At 44.2% G+C, this 21,390-nt stretch overlaps 1 protein-coding gene across 3 annotated transcripts; it reads right to left on the reverse strand.

The window, feature by feature from the left end:
* Nucleotides 1–2,603: 2,603 nt before the first annotated feature.
* Nucleotides 2,604–6,380, reverse strand: LOC311078509 (uncharacterized protein). 3 transcript variants are annotated; one of them, XM_084139127.1, is made up of 7 exons: nucleotides 6,242–6,380; nucleotides 5,819–5,997; nucleotides 5,653–5,725; nucleotides 4,041–4,080; nucleotides 3,818–3,899; nucleotides 3,221–3,290; nucleotides 2,604–2,720 (listed from the first exon to the last, which is right to left on the reverse strand). In XM_084139127.1, the coding sequence occupies exons 2-7, from the start codon at nucleotides 5,986–5,988 to the stop codon at nucleotides 2,631–2,633; spliced, it is 525 nt and encodes a 174-aa protein (XP_083995253.1). In that variant the 5' UTR covers nucleotides 5,989–5,997; nucleotides 6,242–6,380; the 3' UTR covers nucleotides 2,604–2,630. The 3 variants fall into 3 exon arrangements, with proteins under 3 accessions (XP_083995253.1, XP_083995252.1, XP_083995254.1); XM_084139126.1 differs by having other exon boundaries at nucleotides 4,026–4,080; XM_084139128.1 differs by lacking the exons at nucleotides 4,041–4,080; nucleotides 5,653–5,725; nucleotides 5,819–5,997; nucleotides 6,242–6,380 and adding an exon at nucleotides 4,458–4,707.
* Nucleotides 6,381–21,390: the final 15,010 nt, after the last annotated feature.

Here is a 21,390-nt window from a genome sequence, read left to right on the forward strand (position 1 = left end):
TCTGTCGCCTACCCCGACTGTTGTTAGCCCTCTCTGGTCGACCCCTGCAAGAAGGTTTAAAAACAAGCAAACAAAAATATCAATTACTCCATTATCTACACTAAAATCTACCCCCACTTACCTGTTGATGCGGTCTGGACGGCCCTCCGTCGCCTACCCCGACTGTTGTTAGCCCTCTCTGGTCGACCCCTGCAAGAAGGTTTAAAAACAAGCAAACAAAAATATCAATTACTCCATTATCTACACTAAAATCTACCCCCACTTACCTGTTGATGCGGTCTGGACGGCCCTCCGTCGCCTACCCCGACTGTTGTTAGCCCTCTCTGGTCGACCCCTGCAAGAAGGTTTAAAAACAAGCAAACAAAAATATCAATTACTCCATTTTCTACACTAAATTCTACCCCCACTTACCTGTTGATGCGGTCTGGACGGCCCTCCGTCGCCTACCCCGACTGTTGTTAGCCCTCTCTGGTCGACCCCTGCAAGAAGGTTTAAAAACAAACAAACAAAAATATCAATTACTCCATTTTCTATACTAAAATCTACCCCCACTTACCTGTTGATGCGGTCTGGACGGCCCTCCGTCGCCTACCCCGACTGTTGTTGGCCCTCTCTGGTCGACCCCTGGAAAAATATTAAAAACAAACAAACAAAATAGGGGTCATCTCATCATTTTTTACACTCATTATGGCACAACACAACCATATGGATAATAAAATATAAATATACACACGTGTGTGGGCGGACATATAAAACAGATATTATGAGACGGGTTATAGGTGTTAGCATTTTAATAATTATTATTATAATAATTATTATTATTATTATTATTATTGTTATATTTGCCACTAATATTATACACAGATTTACGTATTTGTCAAGTGGACATTGTAGTGGGACGTTGGAGCACGGCATCGTTCCCTTTCTTTGCCTTGGGTAACCTTTAGTGGTCAGCAGAAAGTGGGCCAGTGCACAGCCATTTCTGGGACCTTAGGGTCCCAGATCTTGGATTTTTCATTCCCCTAACCAAGCCCGCGCCACTGCCTCTGAGCTTTTGGAGAGCCCTGGGTTGAGACGGGGTTCGTTCTGTGTATCTATTGTCTCTCAGGTCTCTATTTGATCAACTTAATGAAATAATACACCAAACATTATATATTCACATTATACACTCACTTATGGATATTTTATCCTATTGGAAGAGCGTTTAGATTTTAGAAACACACATGGGACAGCTAAAAACATAAATAATAGAGATATATACATAGGTATATGTGTTTATACACCTATTTCATAATTGACAAACATATAGCTCAGCTTTATATATTTTTCTTATACCCTTCAGGATATAATAGGACCATATATACATATGGACAAAATTACAAATCATTCTTTTTCCCTCAAAAACATAAAGCTGTGTCGTCCCTTGCAAAACGATGTCGTCACGGACCGAAACGATGTCGTCCCGGACCGAAACGATGTCGTCCCAGATCAAAACGATGTCGTCGTGGAAATAATTCACAAACATACATCAAACAGCATTTTCTGTCCCAACTTATATATTTCCTACATCCTTTGAAATGTATTAGGCCCATATCTACATATGGATAAAATTAAAACTCATAATTTTACCTTAAAAACGTCTTGTGGATAAAACGATGTCGTCCCAGATCAAAACGATGTCGTCATGGAAACGAGATCCAAAACACACACTTTACAACCTTTTCTGCCCCAACTCTTTTTATGAAAGTTGTTTACTTTATATTTTAATCATAAAACCTTTATTTAGGAATTTTTTACTCATATTAATGACTATGTTTGACTATTTATAGTTCCTTACCATTTTCAGTGGGTATGACGTCATCCAGTATCGACGCACACCCTTGAACGAAACTAACTATTTTCTTACTATAATCAGGAAATAAATCCACCAACACAATTATACACTTTACTATATGAAGTTTTACTTACCTTTCGCGGTCCAGTTTGGAAGCTATTTCAATTAGAAGGACTATAAATCCACATATGGATAACTATTTTTTTCTAGAGCTAGTCTATATAAGGGGGCACGCATTCGAGCGCGCTCTCATTTCATGCTCTCAATAGACAGCAACTGGTCGCAGCCTTTTCGCTCCTCCACGCCTTAACAAAGAGTTCATCACCTTGTTAATTTCATTGTAGAAGATATATCGGTATATATAAAAATATATATATATATTGTATTCTATACATATTATAGTTTATAAATATATATTATATATCATATATACTGTATATATATTTCTTACATTTTTCATGAAAGTTTTTTTTCTCAAAGTTCAAGTCAGCCTGAAGAAGGTAATATTTATTTACCGAAACGTCGCGAAAGACTTGAACGCATTTATTTTTGATTTTTTGATTTTTTGATTTTTGATTTTTTCATGTTTATTGTTGTTTTTTGTTCTATTCTTGTTCAATAAAAATCTATAAAAATCCAACAAAAAAATCATAAAAATACCAAAAAAGTTTCAAAAAAATATACACACACAGTTCTGACATTATGGACAATTTCCGTGGTAGACCAAGACAGAGAACCACACCACGTCCAAAAATTAGACACACGAGTGTTACACCAGATTATAAATATTTTAATTTCACACCAAGTAACACTTCAGCACGCCACCGTGCCAAGGAGCAGAGTTTCCCATACAGGAGACAAAGAAATACAGCTCCACAGTCCCGCCCTGCAAAAAACAGGAATAACACAAACATTCAGAAACGTCAAAACAGGGAATTTAACAGATCCACTCACAGGGAGGTGTCCAGGCCTGGACCCTCCCAACGTTTCCCTGCACCACAAAATGACCGTTATGAGAAGGTAGCAGATCCATACAGATCTCCCTATCATAAGAGTCATTTTGGGCCAGTCGCAGGCCCATACAGGCCTCCTGGTAAAAACACAAAGGGTAAAAAAAGCCAAAAGAGAGCAATCAGAGAAACACGTCCCCGTCAGGACGATAGGGTGGTACACAAACGCGCTCGGCGTGAATATTTATATGAAGGTGCAGACATTGAGGACGAGGATGGCTTTCCTCTCCCACAACACCTGGAGTACCGACGCACCATACCATCCTTTCGTAACAACTACACACACATCCCCTCCAATCAGAGACCCAGAACGGTTTCTTTCAACTTTAATGGAGGAGGACAGAGGGACGTGAATCCTTCTATAGGCAACACTTACCCGCACTTCACGAACTGGGGCGGTTACCAGCAACGTCGCCCTCCTCCTATAAACAGTACAAGGGCGAGACCTGCAAGAGAAAACGAAAACCGTTTTAGACAAAATCCAGATTTCACACCGGCACCGCCTCAACTCAAAACGACAATCAAATTATTCTATGATCTGATCCGCCAGGTACACCATCTAGAAAGAGTTACCACGCAGGTTCAGAATAACCAGCCGGTCACGTTTAAAAGACTCACTGACCTCCTGATAGAGACGGTGAGACCAGCCTTTCCGAATGACCGAGTTACACAGTTGCTACAGGACAACGCAAAAAACTGGTCCTACACTACACAACTGCTTCTCGAGCGACATTACGAATCAATGATTGATGCAACCATACAGAGCATACGTGCCCAGACCAATCAAGCCGATTGGCCTGAAGCATTTGAGGTGGCGTCACACTGGGCGGACAGAAATTATAGAAGTAGAATTAGTGCAGAGGCCATTGCACAGGCAGAGGCCCTGATTACGGCAGAGATCCCGATTGGTGTGAGCACGACGACACAGAAAGCCCCCACAGAGACAAGGGGGACCGCACTCCCTCGAACTTACGCTACTGTCGTCGCCTCCACCAGCCGAACCGCCACACAGGCCCCTGCACCTCGGCCGACCGAACCTCCTGCCAACACCGCTCCTGTAAGACAAACAGTCAGTCAAAAACACATAGAGATACAAACTTCTCCAACACTCTGTTTACCAGAAAAAGCAGGCACTAGTTCTCCTCCACATAGAGGAGATTGGTCCTTTGAGGAGGAAGTACCTCCACAGGACCTACCAGAGTCCCTTCTGCCCATACAGGCGGAAGCGCCGCAGCCCTGCGAACAGAGAAAGAGAACACATAAGAGCCGCCATATAAATCCAGGAGCGGAACCCTCTTTAACGGTCCCTCCACCCCAGAGCCGCCCGGAGACACCGAGGCCGGAAATCTCTGTCGCGGCCCCTGTAGCTCAGAGCCGCCCTGTGACACCAGTGCCGGAAATCTCTGTTTTAGTTCCTCCTCCTCAGGAGGAAGCGCCACAGGTCAATGACAGGGTACCCACCCCACAGGTGGCAGTGGCAACACCAGAGCCTATTGGTGCCCCAAACAGCTCTCCTGTGTCAGAGACGGAACACAGATTGTTCCCATTTCCCCCAATGTCGACTCCAATCGCTTACTCAGATCATAGCAGCTTTCTTTTTTCTGACGACTCACCCACTCCGGTAAAACCACCTTCACCGCTCTCTGAGTTCCTTCGGGAGTTTGACCCGATACAGCCAGCGGGAGACATGGGGGTAGAAAAGGGTGAACCGAGCGTCCCTAAAACCGCACCATCTCTCGGCGTTCTCGCACCTGGGGAAGACACAAACGTAAATGAACCCCTAATGATTGACAGCCCATCTTCTGGCTCTCTTAACCGCCCTTTACGCCACATTAACACCACAAGGAAACACGTAGATTGGAGCCTTACGTTAAAAAAGAGAGTAGTCATCATTGGGGACTCAAATCTGTCCAGACTCCCTCATTACGAGGAACCCGATCTCCAAGTGGACAGCTTCCCCGGTGCTAAATTCCAGCATGCATGTAATCTGTTGGAAAAAGCCACAGTGGCCAGAGTACCGGAAAAGATCGTTCTGTCATTTGGCCTTAACAACCGAAAACAGAGATATAGAATGACGGCCATAACAGAAATACAGAAAACATACAAAATAGCAAAGAGGATTCTGCCACAGACAGAAATCATTGTGCCCCTTATCAATTTTTCGAGAGTGCTACCGCAAGCAGAGCAGGATATGCTAGAGCATATCAACAGCTTTATCAAAAAGAATCTGTCCTTCATCCCTCTGCTGGCAGCCACACACTTCCACGTGGAGAAGGATGGGCTCCACTGGAGACCGACAACGGCCAAAGCACTCCTCACGCATTGGGCTTCTCATTTAAACTTGTAGACCCCGACAACCCAAAATGCGGTTCCCGTAAACTCATCATAAATCTGTCAAAGTCCTTTGTTTTATCAAAAGAACAGACCTCAGTCCTCAAAAGGGGCCTTTCTTACATCCCCACCCCATCGAGCTGTAGAAAGAAAGAACTTTTAGCGGACATGCAAGCGTACCACCGCAGGCTCAAACTCGAGACATTTTTTGAGGGCAAGAAAAGCCAAAAAGCGAAGGTACCGTTCACTCATCCCTCTGACTGGGAGCCCGCTTTGTCCAGCCTGCCGAAAGAAATAGAGAAGGTCATAAGAGCTGACAATTTTGCGTTCAAAAAGCTACACTGGGGCCTGGGGGTGAAGCCCAATCTAACACCGAGCGAAAGAAAAGCTCTGAAAGAATTGTATAACAATACGGACATAGTAATTAAGCCAGCCGACAAGGGTAACGCCACAGTCATTTTAGACAGAGCACAATACCTCGGTGAGGGACTGAGACAACTGTCTGTCGCAGAGCACTATCGTCCTCTTGAGGGGCCCATCTACACAGACACTATAAAAGAGGTGGAGGAAATTTTAGATGACATGTGTTCAAAAAAGATTATCAGCGCGAAACAAAAAGAGTATCTCGTGGGTGAAGGCCCACCTCGAGCCAGAAGGTTTTACTTGTTGCCGAAGATCCACAAAGAGCCAGAAAAGTGGAGCGTTCCGTTTGAGGTCCCACCAGGTAGACCCATCGTCTCCGACTGCAACAGCGAGACATACTTCACGGCCGAGTACTTGGAACACTTCCTCAATCCTCTCTCCACCAGACATCCAAGCTACCTAAAAGACACGTACGATTTCATTGCAAAAATTAGTCAACTCAAAATCCCACAAAACGCATTGTTATTTACAATTGACATAGATAGTTTATACACCAATATTGATACCCCGACTGGCTTAAAAGCAGTTAGAAAATTTATGTCCAAATATCCTGATCCCCTTAGACCGGACGAGCATCTCCTTCAACTTTTGGAGATAAATCTGACTAAAAACGACTTTGAGTTTGACACTAAATTTTACTTACAAGTAAAGGGAACAGCCATGGGGAAGAAGTTCGCCCCCTCGTACGCGAACATTTTTATGGCAGACTGGGAGCAAACGGCTCTCGCAGGCTCTGCCAAAAAACCCTTCGCGTACTATAGGTTCTTGGATGACATCTGGGGTGTCTGGACCCACTCTGAGGACGATTTCCTCACTTTCATCGCTCACCTTAATTCACACCAGGCATCTATAAAGGTCAAATATAACATGGACAGGTCAGAGGTCAATTTTTTGGACGTGGTCTCATACAAGGGACCCAAGTTTGAACAAACAAGACAGCTAGATTTCAGGGTTTACTTCAAGGACACAGATACGCATTCTTTACTTCATAGAGACAGTTTTCACCCAAGACACACCTTCAAAGGAATCATTAAGTCACAGCTCCTCAGATTCAAAAGAATCTGCTCACAGCCATCGTCCTTTGTGGAGGCCACGCGCATCCTCTTCCGGGCTCTCCGTGGGCGTGGTTACAGCAGAGCATTCCTGAGAAAGATTCTGAAAACATTTGACAAGCCAAAAAGCCCACTCAGAGCAGAAGGGCAGATTAGAGATAAAATCATCCCGCTCACTGCCCTCTACTCCAAACAATGCGTATCCCTTAATTCGGCCATCAAAGAAAACTTTTTGAAGTTCCTTGAACCTACTAGCTTTCTCAAACATCACAGGCCCATTGCAGCATATAAGCGTAACGAAAACTTACACGACACTTTGGTCTACAGCAAGATACGCACACCGGCCCCCATTGGCCGGATCGGCCGCTGCAAGTATTTTGTTCAAAAAAAGTGGGTAATGAGCAGATTTAACAAAAAGATATTTAAAATCCCCCGACCTCTGACCCACGAAGCTGTGAACTGCATTTATTTGGCCTTTTGCACAAGATGCCGCAGACAATACGTGGGTCAGACGAAAAATGAACTGAGGGTCAGAGCCTATCAACATGCACACAATATTATGCATAAAGTTGAGAAGCGACGACACCTAGTGCAACACTTCCTGACCCACGGTCTGTCTGCATTCAAAGTCACCTGTCTCCAATCAAATCCAGCGTGGTCTCTAAAAGAAAGACTCAAGGCCGAGAGCATTTGGATCAAAAGATTGGACACAGTCTACCCGAGAGGCCTCAATGAGGTTTAAATTTTTCTCTCTCCCCAACGCTCTTCCGTTATTTTTGGGACAGTGGTGTAGACCAAAAACTCCTCTTTGAATGGCCACCCACATCTCATTACTAACACCTACCCGTCAATAACCCCTCATAAACTACACCGGACACAAAAAGCCCTATTTTTCAGGACCCTTATATAACCTACCACACTAAAACCTACCCCGCTCACCTGTTAATCGGGTTTGGACGGCCCTCTGTCGCCTACCCCGACCGTTTTCAGCCCTCTCTGGTCGACCCCGGCCAGAAGGTTAAAAACATACAAACAAAAATATCAATTACTCCATTTTCTACACTAAAATCTACCCCCACTTACCTGTTGATGCGGTCTGGACGGCCCTCTGTCGCCTACCCCGACTGTTGTTAGCCCTCTCTGGTCGACCCCTGCAAGAAGGTTTAAAAACAAACAAACAAAAATATCAATTACTCCATTATCTACACTAAAATCTACCCCCACTACCTGTTGATGCGGTCTGGACGGCCCTCTGTCGCCTACCCCGACTGTTGTTAGCCCTCTCTGGTCGACCCCTGCAAGAAGGTTTAAAAACAAGCAAACAAAAATATCAATTACTCCATTATCTACACTAAAATCTACCCCCACTTACCTGTTGATGCGGTCTGGACGGCCCTCCGTCGCCTACCCCGACTGTTGTTAGCCCTCTCTGGTCGACCCCTGCAAGAAGGTTTAAAAACAAGCAAACAAAAATATCAATTACTCCATTATCTACACTAAAATCTACCCCCACTTACCTGTTGATGCGGTCTGGACGGCCCTCCGTCGCCTACCCCGACTGTTGTTAGCCCTCTCTGGTCGACCCCTGCAAGAAGGTTTAAAAACAAGCAAACAAAAATATCAATTACTCCATTTTCTACACTAAATTCTACCCCCACTTACCTGTTGATGCGGTCTGGACGGCCCTCCGTCGCCTACCCCGACTGTTGTTAGCCCTCTCTGGTCGACCCCTGCAAGAAGGTTTAAAAACAAACAAACAAAAATATCAATTACTCCATTTTCTATACTAAAATCTACCCCCACTTACCTGTTGATGCGGTCTGGACGGCCCTCCGTCGCCTACCCCGACTGTTGTTGGCCCTCTCTGGTCGACCCCTGGAAAAATATTAAAAACAAACAAACAAAATAGGGGTCATCTCATCATTTTTTACACTCATTATGGCACAACACAACCATATGGATAATAAAATATAAATATACACACGTGTGTGGGCGGACATATAAAACAGATATTATGAGACGGGTTATAGGTGTTAGCATTTTAATAATTATTATTATAATAATTATTATTATTATTATTATTATTGTTATATTTGCCACTAATATTATACACAGATTTACGTATTTGTCAAGTGGACATTGTAGTGGGACGTTGGAGCACGGCATCGTTCCCTTTCTTTGCCTTGGGTAACCTTTAGTGGTCAGCAGAAAGTGGGCCAGTGCACAGCCATTTCTGGGACCTTAGGGTCCCAGATCTTGGATTTTTCATTCCCCTAACCCTAACCCTAATTATATATGTATCTCTCTAGGGTGTGACCATTCTCCTTTCTGGGCCTGTGGTGTCCTTTAGTGGTCAGTAGAAAGTAGGCCAGTGCACAGCCATTTCTGGGGCCTTCGGGCCCTAGATCTTGGATTTTTCATTCCCCTAACCAAGCCCGTGCCACCGCCTCTGAGCTTTTGGATTGCCCTTCGTCTGGATTGGATTGTGTGTGATGTCTGTGAGTGTATGTGTATGATTATTGAATATTAAAATTAAAAACAAATTTATTGATAGTGAAAAAACTATTTATGAAGCACCATACAGTGCTGAAAGGTATTTAGTAGTGGGAGGGGCACCCCGCCCTCTACCACTATAAAGTCCAGAGGGACCACGCCCTCAAGCACTCTGTAGTTGCAGAGGGAACAGAGACAGTTGTCATTTCAATTCGCCTGATGAGAACCTTGGGAAAGTTCGAAACGCGTCGCGAGAGTGCCTGAATGACACAAAACCGTAAAAATGAGTACAGCTGCCATCATTTTGAAGGTGGGTGATGTAGCAGAGCTTTGGAAAATTTTCTCTTCGCCCATACAGGCGTCGAGTTGGTTAAAATGGCCGCCATCATTGTTGTGGGTGATGTTGCAGAGCCACATAATTTTTTCTCCGTCCACTGTGACGTCGAGCGTCTCCTCATGTCCATACAGACGTGAGTTATATGCCCCTCACCACATCTAACTAAAACCTACCATGAGTTTTTTTATTAAATTCAACCCTTGTTGGTATAAACCACGGCAATATAGCCCGTTTGATTTGAACCCTGGCGATTTTAGCCCTCTATTTTTTTATTTAATAATTATATATGTATCTCTCTAGGGTGTGACCATTCTCCTTTCTGGGCCTGTGGTGTCCTTTAGTGGTCAGTAGAAAGTAGGCCAGTGCACAGCCATTTCTGGGGCCTTCGGGCCCTAGATCTTGGATTTTTCATTCCCCTAACCAAGCCCGTGCCACCGCCTCTGAGCTTTTGGATTGCCCTTCGTCTGGATTGGATTGTGTGTGATGTCTGTGAGTGTATGTGTATGATTATTGAATATTAAAATTAAAAACAAATTTATTGATAGTGAAAAAACTATTTATGAAGCACCATACAGTGCTGAAAGGTATTTAGTAGTGGGAGGGGCACCCCGCCCTCTACCACTATAAAGTCCAGAGGGACCACGCCCTCAAGCACTCTGTAGTTGCAGAGGGAACAGAGACAGTTGTCATTTCAATTCGCCTGATGAGAACCTTGGGAAAGTTCGAAACGCGTCGCGAGAGTGCCTGAATGACACAAAACCGTAAAAATGAGTACAGCTGCCATCATTTTGAAGGTGGGTGATGTAGCAGAGCTTTGGAAAATTTTCTCTTCGCCCATACAGGCGTCGAGTTGGTTAAAATGGCCGCCATCATTGTTGTGGGTGATGTTGCAGAGCCACATAATTTTTTCTCCGTCCACTGTGACGTCGAGCGTCTCCTCATGTCCATACAGACGTGAGTTATATGCCCCTCACCACATCTAACTAAAACCTACCATGAGTTTTTTTATTAAATTCAACCCTTGTTGGTATAAACCACGGCAATATAGCCCGTTTGATTTGAACCCTGGCGATTTTAGCCCTCTATTTTTTTATTTAATAATTATATATGTATCTCTCTAGGGTGTGACCATTCTCCTTTCTGGGCCTGTGGTGTCCTTTAGTGGTCAGTAGAAAGTAGGCCAGTGCACAGCCATTTCTGGGGCCTTCGGGCCCTAGATCTTGGATTTTTCATTCCCCTAACCAAGCCCGTGCCACCGCCTCTGAGCTTTTGGATTGCCCTTCGTCTGGATTGGATTGTGTGTGATGTCTGTGAGTGTATGTGTATGATTATTGAATATTAAAATTAAAAACAAATTTATTGATAGTGAAAAAACTATTTATGAAGCACCATACAGTGCTGAAAGGTATTTAGTAGTGGGAGGGGCACCCCGCCCTCTACCACTATAAAGTCCAGAGGGACCACGCCCTCAAGCACTCTGTAGTTGCAGAGGGAACAGAGACAGTTGTCATTTCAATTCGCCTGATGAGAACCTTGGGAAAGTTCGAAACGCGTCGCGAGAGTGCCTGAATGACACAAAACCGTAAAAATGAGTACAGCTGCCATCATTTTGAAGGTGGGTGATGTAGCAGAGCTTTGGAAAATTTTCTCTTCGCCCATACAGGCGTCGAGTTGGTTAAAATGGCCGCCATCATTGTTGTGGGTGATGTTGCAGAGCCACATAATTTTTTCTCCGTCCACTGTGACGTCGAGCGTCTCCTCATGTCCATACAGACGTGAGTTATATGCCCCTCACCACATCTAACTAAAACCTACCATGAGTTTTTTTATTAAATTCAACCCTTGTTGGTATAAACCACGGCAATATAGCCCGTTTGATTTGAACCCTGGCGATTTTAGCCCTCTATTTTTTTATTTAATAATTATATATGTATCTCTCTAGGGTGTGACCATTCTCCTTTCTGGGCCTGTGGTGTCCTTTAGTGGTCAGTAGAAAGTAGGCCAGTGCACAGCCATTTCTGGGGCCTTCGGGCCCTAGATCTTGGATTTTTCATTCCCCTAACCAAGCCCGTGCCACCGCCTCTGAGCTTTTGGATTGCCCTTCGTCTGGATTGGATTGTGTGTGATGTCTGTGAGTGTATGTGTATGATTATTGAATATTAAAATTAAAAACAAATTTATTGATAGTGAAAAAACTATTTATGAAGCACCATACAGTGCTGAAAGGTATTTAGTAGTGGGAGGGGCACCCCGCCCTCTACCACTATAAAGTCCAGAGGGACCACGCCCTCAAGCACTCTGTAGTTGCAGAGGGAACAGAGACAGTTGTCATTTCAATTCGCCTGATGAGAACCTTGGGAAAGTTCGAAACGCGTCGCGAGAGTGCCTGAATGACACAAAACCGTAAAAATGAGTACAGCTGCCATCATTTTGAAGGTGGGTGATGTAGCAGAGCTTTGGAAAATTTTCTCTTCGCCCATACAGGCGTCGAGTTGGTTAAAATGGCCGCCATCATTGTTGTGGGTGATGTTGCAGAGCCACATAATTTTTTCTCCGTCCACTGTGACGTCGAGCGTCTCCTCATGTCCATACAGACGTGAGTTATATGCCCCTCACCACATCTAACTAAAACCTACCATGAGTTTTTTTATTAAATTCAACCCTTGTTGGTATAAACCACGGCAATATAGCCCGTTTGATTTGAACCCTGGCGATTTTAGCCCTCTATTTTTTTATTTAATAATTATATATGTATCTCTCTAGGGTGTGACCATTCTCCTTTCTGGGCCTGTGGTGTCCTTTAGTGGTCAGTAGAAAGTAGGCCAGTGCACAGCCATTTCTGGGGCCTTCGGGCCCTAGATCTTGGATTTTTCATTCCCCTAACCAAGCCCGTGCCACCGCCTCTGAGCTTTTGGATTGCCCTTCGTCTGGATTGGATTGTGTGTGATGTCTGTGAGTGTATGTGTATGATTATTGAATATTAAAATTAAAAACAAATTTATTGATAGTGAAAAAACTATTTATGAAGCACCATACAGTGCTGAAAGGTATTTAGTAGTGGGAGGGGCACCCCGCCCTCTACCACTATAAAGTCCAGAGGGACCACGCCCTCAAGCACTCTGTAGTTGCAGAGGGAACAGAGACAGTTGTCATTTCAATTCGCCTGATGAGAACCTTGGGAAAGTTCGAAACGCGTCGCGAGAGTGCCTGAATGACACAAAACCGTAAAAATGAGTACAGCTGCCATCATTTTGAAGGTGGGTGATGTAGCAGAGCTTTGGAAAATTTTCTCTTCGCCCATACAGGCGTCGAGTTGGTTAAAATGGCCGCCATCATTGTTGTGGGTGATGTTGCAGAGCCACATAATTTTTTCTCCGTCCACTGTGACGTCGAGCGTCTCCTCATGTCCATACAGACGTGAGTTATATGCCCCTCACCACATCTAACTAAAACCTACCATGAGTTTTTTTATTAAATTCAACCCTTGTTGGTATAAACCACGGCAATATAGCCCGTTTGATTTGAACCCTGGCGATTTTAGCCCTCTATTTTTTTATTTAATAATTATATATGTATCTCTCTAGGGTGTGACCATTCTCCTTTCTGGGCCTGTGGTGTCCTTTAGTGGTCAGTAGAAAGTAGGCCAGTGCACAGCCATTTCTGGGGCCTTCGGGCCCTAGATCTTGGATTTTTCATTCCCCTAACCAAGCCCGTGCCACCGCCTCTGAGCTTTTGGATTGCCCTTCGTCTGGATTGGATTGTGTGTGATGTCTGTGAGTGTATGTGTATGATTATTGAATATTAAAATTAAAAACAAATTTATTGATAGTGAAAAAACTATTTATGAAGCACCATACAGTGCTGAAAGGTATTTAGTAGTGGGAGGGGCACCCCGCCCTCTACCACTATAAAGTCCAGAGGGACCACGCCCTCAAGCACTCTGTAGTTGCAGAGGGAACAGAGACAGTTGTCATTTCAATTCGCCTGATGAGAACCTTGGGAAAGTTCGAAACGCGTCGCGAGAGTGCCTGAATGACACAAAACCGTAAAAATGAGTACAGCTGCCATCATTTTGAAGGTGGGTGATGTAGCAGAGCTTTGGAAAATTTTCTCTTCGCCCATACAGGCGTCGAGTTGGTTAAAATGGCCGCCATCATTGTTGTGGGTGATGTTGCAGAGCCACATAATTTTTTCTCCGTCCACTGTGACGTCGAGCGTCTCCTCATGTCCATACAGACGTGAGTTATATGCCCCTCACCACATCTAACTAAAACCTACCATGAGTTTTTTTATTAAATTCAACCCTTGTTGGTATAAACCACGGCAATATAGCCCGTTTGATTTGAACCCTGGCGATTTTAGCCCTCTATTTTTTTATTTAATAATTATATATGTATCTCTCTAGGGTGTGACCATTCTCCTTTCTGGGCCTGTGGTGTCCTTTAGTGGTCAGTAGAAAGTAGGCCAGTGCACAGCCATTTCTGGGGCCTTCGGGCCCTAGATCTTGGATTTTTCATTCCCCTAACCAAGCCCGTGCCACCGCCTCTGAGCTTTTGGATTGCCCTTCGTCTGGATTGGATTGTGTGTGATGTCTGTGAGTGTATGTGTATGATTATTGAATATTAAAATTAAAAACAAATTTATTGATAGTGAAAAAACTATTTATGAAGCACCATACAGTGCTGAAAGGTATTTAGTAGTGGGAGGGGCACCCCGCCCTCTACCACTATAAAGTCCAGAGGGACCACGCCCTCAAGCACTCTGTAGTTGCAGAGGGAACAGAGACAGTTGTCATTTCAATTCGCCTGATGAGAACCTTGGGAAAGTTCGAAACGCGTCGCGAGAGTGCCTGAATGACACAAAACCGTAAAAATGAGTACAGCTGCCATCATTTTGAAGGTGGGTGATGTAGCAGAGCTTTGGAAAATTTTCTCTTCGCCCATACAGGCGTCGAGTTGGTTAAAATGGCCGCCATCATTGTTGTGGGTGATGTTGCAGAGCCACATAATTTTTTCTCCGTCCACTGTGACGTCGAGCGTCTCCTCATGTCCATACAGACGTGAGTTATATGCCCCTCACCACATCTAACTAAAACCTACCATGAGTTTTTTTATTAAATTCAACCCTTGTTGGTATAAACCACGGCAATATAGCCCGTTTGATTTGAACCCTGGCGATTTTAGCCCTCTATTTTTTTATTTAATAATTATATATGTATCTCTCTAGGGTGTGACCATTCTCCTTTCTGGGCCTGTGGTGTCCTTTAGTGGTCAGTAGAAAGTAGGCCAGTGCACAGCCATTTCTGGGGCCTTCGGGCCCTAGATCTTGGATTTTTCATTCCCCTAACCAAGCCCGTGCCACCGCCTCTGAGCTTTTGGATTGCCCTTCGTCTGGATTGGATTGTGTGTGATGTCTGTGAGTGTATGTGTATGATTATTGAATATTAAAATTAAAAACAAATTTATTGATAGTGAAAAAACTATTTATGAAGCACCATACAGTGCTGAAAGGTATTTAGTAGTGGGAGGGGCACCCCGCCCTCTACCACTATAAAGTCCAGAGGGACCACGCCCTCAAGCACTCTGTAGTTGCAGAGGGAACAGAGACAGTTGTCATTTCAATTCGCCTGATGAGAACCTTGGGAAAGTTCGAAACGCGTCGCGAGAGTGCCTGAATGACACAAAACCGTAAAAATGAGTACAGCTGCCATCATTTTGAAGGTGGGTGATGTAGCAGAGCTTTGGAAAATTTTCTCTTCGCCCATACAGGCGTCGAGTTGGTTAAAATGGCCGCCATCATTGTTGTGGGTGATGTTGCAGAGCCACATAATTTTTTCTCCGTCCACTGTGACGTCGAGCGTCTCCTCATGTCCATACAGACGTGAGTTATATGCCCCTCACCACATCTAACTAAAACCTACCATGAGTTTTTTTATTAAATTCAACCCTTGTTGGTATAAACCACGGCAATATAGCCCGTTTGATTTGAACCCTGGCGATTTTAGCCCTCTATTTTTTTATTTAATAATTATATATGTATCTCTCTAGGGTGTGACCATTCTCCTTTCTGGGCCTGTGGTGTCCTTTAGTGGTCAGTAGAAAGTAGGCCAGTGCACAGCCATTTCTGGGGCCTTCGGGCCCTAGATCTTGGATTTTTCATTCCCCTAACCAAGCCCGTGCCACCGCCTCTGAGCTTTTGGATTGCCCTTCGTCTGGATTGGATTGTGTGTGATGTCTGTGAGTGTATGTGTATGATTATTGAATATTAAAATTAAAAACAAATTTATTGATAGTGAAAAAACTATTTATGAAGCACCATACAGTGCTGAAAGGTATTTAGTAGTGGGAGGGGCACCCCGCCCTCTACCACTATAAAGTCCAGAGGGACCACGCCCTCAAGCACTCTGTAGTTGCAGAGGGAACAGAGACAGTTGTCATTTCAATTCGCCTGATGAGAACCTTGGGAAAGTTCGAAACGCGTCGCGAGAGTGCCTGAATGACACAAAACCGTAAAAATGAGTACAGCTGCCATCATTTTGAAGGTGGGTGATGTAGCAGAGCTTTGGAAAATTTTCTCTTCGCCCATACAGGCGTCGAGTTGGTTAAAATGGCCGCCATCATTGTTGTGGGTGATGTTGCAGAGCCACATAATTTTTTCTCCGTCCACTGTGACGTCGAGCGTCTCCTCATGTCCATACAGACGTGAGTTATATGCCCCTCACCACATCTAACTAAAACCTACCATGAGTTTTTTTATTAAATTCAACCCTTGTTGGTATAAACCACGGCAATATAGCCCGTTTGATTTGAACCCTGGCGATTTTAGCCCTCTATTTTTTTATTTAATAATTATATATGTATCTCTCTAGGGTGTGACCATTCTCCTTTCTGGGCCTGTGGTGTCCTTTAGTGGTCAGTAGAAAGTAGGCCAGTGCACAGCCATTTCTGGGGCCTTCGGGCCCTAGATCTTGGATTTTTCATTCCCCTAACCAAGCCCGTGCCACCGCCTCTGAGCTTTTGGATTGCCCTTCGTCTGGATTGGATTGTGTGTGATGTCTGTGAGTGTATGTGTATGATTATTGAATATTAAAATTAAAAACAAATTTATTGATAGTGAAAAAACTATTTATGAAGCACCATACAGTGCTGAAAGGTATTTAGTAGTGGGAGGGGCACCCCGCCCTCTACCACTATAAAGTCCAGAGGGACCACGCCCTCAAGCACTCTGTAGTTGCAGAGGGAACAGAGACAGTTGTCATTTCAATTCGCCTGATGAGAACCTTGGGAAAGTTCGAAACGCGTCGCGAGAGTGCCTGAATGACACAAAACCGTAAAAATGAGTACAGCTGCCATCATTTTGAAGGTGGGTGATGTAGCAGAGCTTTGGAAAATTTTCTCTTCGCCCATACAGGCGTCGAGTTGGTTAAAATGGCCGCCATCATTGTTGTGGGTGATGTTGCAGAGCCACATAATTTTTTCTCCGTCCACTGTGACGTCGAGCGTCTCCTCATGTCCATACAGACGTGAGTTATATGCCCCTCACCACATCTAACTAAAACCTACCATGAGTTTTTTTATTAAATTCAACCCTTGTTGGTATAAACCACGGCAATATAGCCCGTTTGATTTGAACCCTGGCGATTTTAGCCCTCTATTTTTTTATTTAATAATTATATATGTATCTCTCTAGGGTGTGACCATTCTCCTTTCTGGGCCTGTGGTGTCCTTTAGTGGTCAGTAGAAAGTAGGCCAGTGCACAGCCATTTCTGGGGCCTTCGGGCCCTAGATCTTGGATTTTTCATTCCCCTAACCAAGCCCGTGCCACCGCCTCTGAGCTTTTGGATTGCCCTTCGTCTGGATTGGATTGTGTGTGATGTCTGTGAGTGTATGTGTATGATTATTGAATATTAAAATTAAAAACAAATTTATTGATAGTGAAAAAACTATTTATGAAGCACCATACAGTGCTGAAAGGTATTTAGTAGTGGGAGGGGCACCCCGCCCTCTACCACTATAAAGTCCAGAGGGACCACGCCCTCAAGCACTCTGTAGTTGCAGAGGGAACAGAGACAGTTGTCATTTCAATTCGCCTGATGAGAACCTTGGGAAAGTTCGAAACGCGTCGCGAGAGTGCCTGAATGACACAAAACCGTAAAAATGAGTACAGCTGCCATCATTTTGAAGGTGGGTGATGTAGCAGAGCTTTGGAAAATTTTCTCTTCGCCCATACAGGCGTCGAGTTGGTTAAAATGGCCGCCATCATTGTTGTGGGTGATGTTGCAGAGCCACATAATTTTTTCTCCGTCCACTGTGACGTCGAGCGTCTCCTCATGTCCATACAGACGTGAGTTATATGCCCCTCACCACATCTAACTAAAACCTACCATGAGTTTTTTTATTAAATTCAACCCTTGTTGGTATAAACCACGGCAATATAGCCCGTTTGATTTGAACCCTGGCGATTTTAGCCCTCTATTTTTTTATTTAATAATTATATATGTATCTCTCTAGGGTGTGACCATTCTCCTTTCTGGGCCTGTGGTGTCCTTTAGTGGTCAGTAGAAAGTAGGCCAGTGCACAGCCATTTCTGGGGCCTTCGGGCCCTAGATCTTGGATTTTTCATTCCCCTAACCAAGCCCGTGCCACCGCCTCTGAGCTTTTGGATTGCCCTTCGTCTGGATTGGATTGTGTGTGATGTCTGTGAGTGTATGTGTATGATTATTGAATATTAAAATTAAAAACAAATTTATTGATAGTGAAAAAACTATTTATGAAGCACCATACAGTGCTGAAAGGTATTTAGTAGTGGGAGGGGCACCCCGCCCTCTACCACTATAAAGTCCAGAGGGACCACGCCCTCAAGCACTCTGTAGTTGCAGAGGGAACAGAGACAGTTGTCATTTCAATTCGCCTGATGAGAACCTTGGGAAAGTTCGAAACGCGTCGCGAGAGTGCCTGAATGACACAAAACCGTAAAAATGAGTACAGCTGCCATCATTTTGAAGGTGGGTGATGTAGCAGAGCTTTGGAAAATTTTCTCTTCGCCCATACAGGCGTCGAGTTGGTTAAAATGGCCGCCATCATTGTTGTGGGTGATGTTGCAGAGCCACATAATTTTTTCTCCGTCCACTGTGACGTCGAGCGTCTCCTCATGTCCATACAGACGTGAGTTATATGCCCCTCACCACATCTAACTAAAACCTACCATGAGTTTTTTTATTAAATTCAACCCTTGTTGGTATAAACCACGGCAATATAGCCCGTTTGATTTGAACCCTGGCGATTTTAGCCCTCTATTTTTTTATTTAATAATTATATATGTATCTCTCTAGGGTGTGACCATTCTCCTTTCTGGGCCTGTGGTGTCCTTTAGTGGTCAGTAGAAAGTAGGCCAGTGCACAGCCATTTCTGGGGCCTTCGGGCCCTAGATCTTGGATTTTTCATTCCCCTAACCAAGCCCGTGCCACCGCCTCTGAGCTTTTGGATTGCCCTTCGTCTGGATTGGATTGTGTGTGATGTCTGTGAGTGTATGTGTATGATTATTGAATATTAAAATTAAAAACAAATTTATTGATAGTGAAAAAACTATTTATGAAGCACCATACAGTGCTGAAAGGTATTTAGTAGTGGGAGGGGCACCCCGCCCTCTACCACTATAAAGTCCAGAGGGACCACGCCCTCAAGCACTCTGTAGTTGCAGAGGGAACAGAGACAGTTGTCATTTCAATTCGCCTGATGAGAACCTTGGGAAAGTTCGAAACGCGTCGCGAGAGTGCCTGAATGACACAAAACCGTAAAAATGAGTACAGCTGCCATCATTTTGAAGGTGGGTGATGTAGCAGAGCTTTGGAAAATTTTCTCTTCGCCCATACAGGCGTCGAGTTGGTTAAAATGGCCGCCATCATTGTTGTGGGTGATGTTGCAGAGCCACATAATTTTTTCTCCGTCCACTGTGACGTCGAGCGTCTCCTCATGTCCATACAGACGTGAGTTATATGCCCCTCACCACATCTAACTAAAACCTACCATGAGTTTTTTTATTAAATTCAACCCTTGTTGGTATAAACCACGGCAATATAGCCCGTTTGATTTGAACCCTGGCGATTTTAGCCCTCTATTTTTTTATTTAATAATTATATATGTATCTCTCTAGGGTGTGACCATTCTCCTTTCTGGGCCTGTGGTGTCCTTTAGTGGTCAGTAGAAAGTAGGCCAGTGCACAGCCATTTCTGGGGCCTTCGGGCCCTAGATCTTGGATTTTTCATTCCCCTAACCAAGCCCGTGCCACCGCCTCTGAGCTTTTGGATTGCCCTTCGTCTGGATTGGATTGTGTGTGATGTCTGTGAGTGTATGTGTATGATTATTGAATATTAAAATTAAAAACAAATTTATTGATAGTGAAAAAACTATTTATGAAGCACCATACAGTGCTGAAAGGTATTTAGTAGTGGGAGGGGCACCCCGCCCTCTACCACTATAAAGTCCAGAGGGACCACGCCCTCAAGCACTCTGTAGTTGCAGAGGGAACAGAGACAGTTGTCATTTCAATTCGCCTGATGAGAACCTTGGGAAAGTTCGAAACGCGTCGCGAGAGTGCCTGAATGACACAAAACCGTAAAAATGAGTACAGCTGCCATCATTTTGAAGGTGGGTGATGTAGCAGAGCTTTGGAAAATTTTCTCTTCGCCCATACAGGCGTCGAGTTGGTTAAAATGGCCGCCATCATTGTTGTGGGTGATGTTGCAGAGCCACATAATTTTTTCTCCGTCCACTGTGACGTCGAGCGTCTCCTCATGTCCATACAGACGTGAGTTATATGCCCCTCACCACATCTAACTAAAACCTACCATGAGTTTTTTTATTAAATTCAACCCTTGTTGGTATAAACCACGGCAATATAGCCCGTTTGATTTGAACCCTGGCGATTTTAGCCCTCTATTTTTTTATTTAATAATTATATATGTATCTCTCTAGGGTGTGACCATTCTCCTTTCTGGGCCTGTGGTGTCCTTTAGTGGTCAGTAGAAAGTAGGCCAGTGCACAGCCATTTCTGGGGCCTTCGGGCCCTAGATCTTGGATTTTTCATTCCCCTAACCAAGCCCGTGCCACCGCCTCTGAGCTTTTGGATTGCCCTTCGTCTGGATTGGATTGTGTGTGATGTCTGTGAGTGTATGTGTATGATTATTGAATATTAAAATTAAAAACAAATTTATTGATAGTGAAAAAACTATTTATGAAGCACCATACAGTGCTGAAAGGTATTTAGTAGTGGGAGGGGCACCCCGCCCTCTACCACTATAAAGTCCAGAGGGACCACGCCCTCAAGCACTCTGTAGTTGCAGAGGGAACAGAGACAGTTGTCATTTCAATTCGCCTGATGAGAACCTTGGGAAAGTTCGAAACGCGTCGCGAGAGTGCCTGAATGACACAAAACCGTAAAAATGAGTACAGCTGCCATCATTTTGAAGGTGGGTGATGTAGCAGAGCTTTGGAAAATTTTCTCTTCGCCCATACAGGCGTCGAGTTGGTTAAAATGGCCGCCATCATTGTTGTGGGTGATGTTGCAGAGCCACATAATTTTTTCTCCGTCCACTGTGACGTCGAGCGTCTCCTCATGTCCATACAGACGTGAGTTATATGCCCCTCACCACATCTAACTAAAACCTACCATGAGTTTTTTTATTAAATTCAACCCTTGTTGGTATAAACCACGGCAATATAGCCCGTTTGATTTGAACCCTGGCGATTTTAGCCCTCTATTTTTTTATTTAATAATTATATATGTATCTCTCTAGGGTGTGACCATTCTCCTTTCTGGGCCTGTGGTGTCCTTTAGTGGTCAGTAGAAAGTAGGCCAGTGCACAGCCATTTCTGGGGCCTTCGGGCCCTAGATCTTGGATTTTTCATTCCC

This window comes from Abramis brama (genome assembly GCF_963993115.1).
Source record: "Abramis brama genome assembly, contig: SCAFFOLD_122, whole genome shotgun sequence".
In the NCBI taxonomy this organism is placed as follows: domain Eukaryota; kingdom Metazoa; phylum Chordata; class Actinopteri; order Cypriniformes; family Leuciscidae; genus Abramis; species Abramis brama.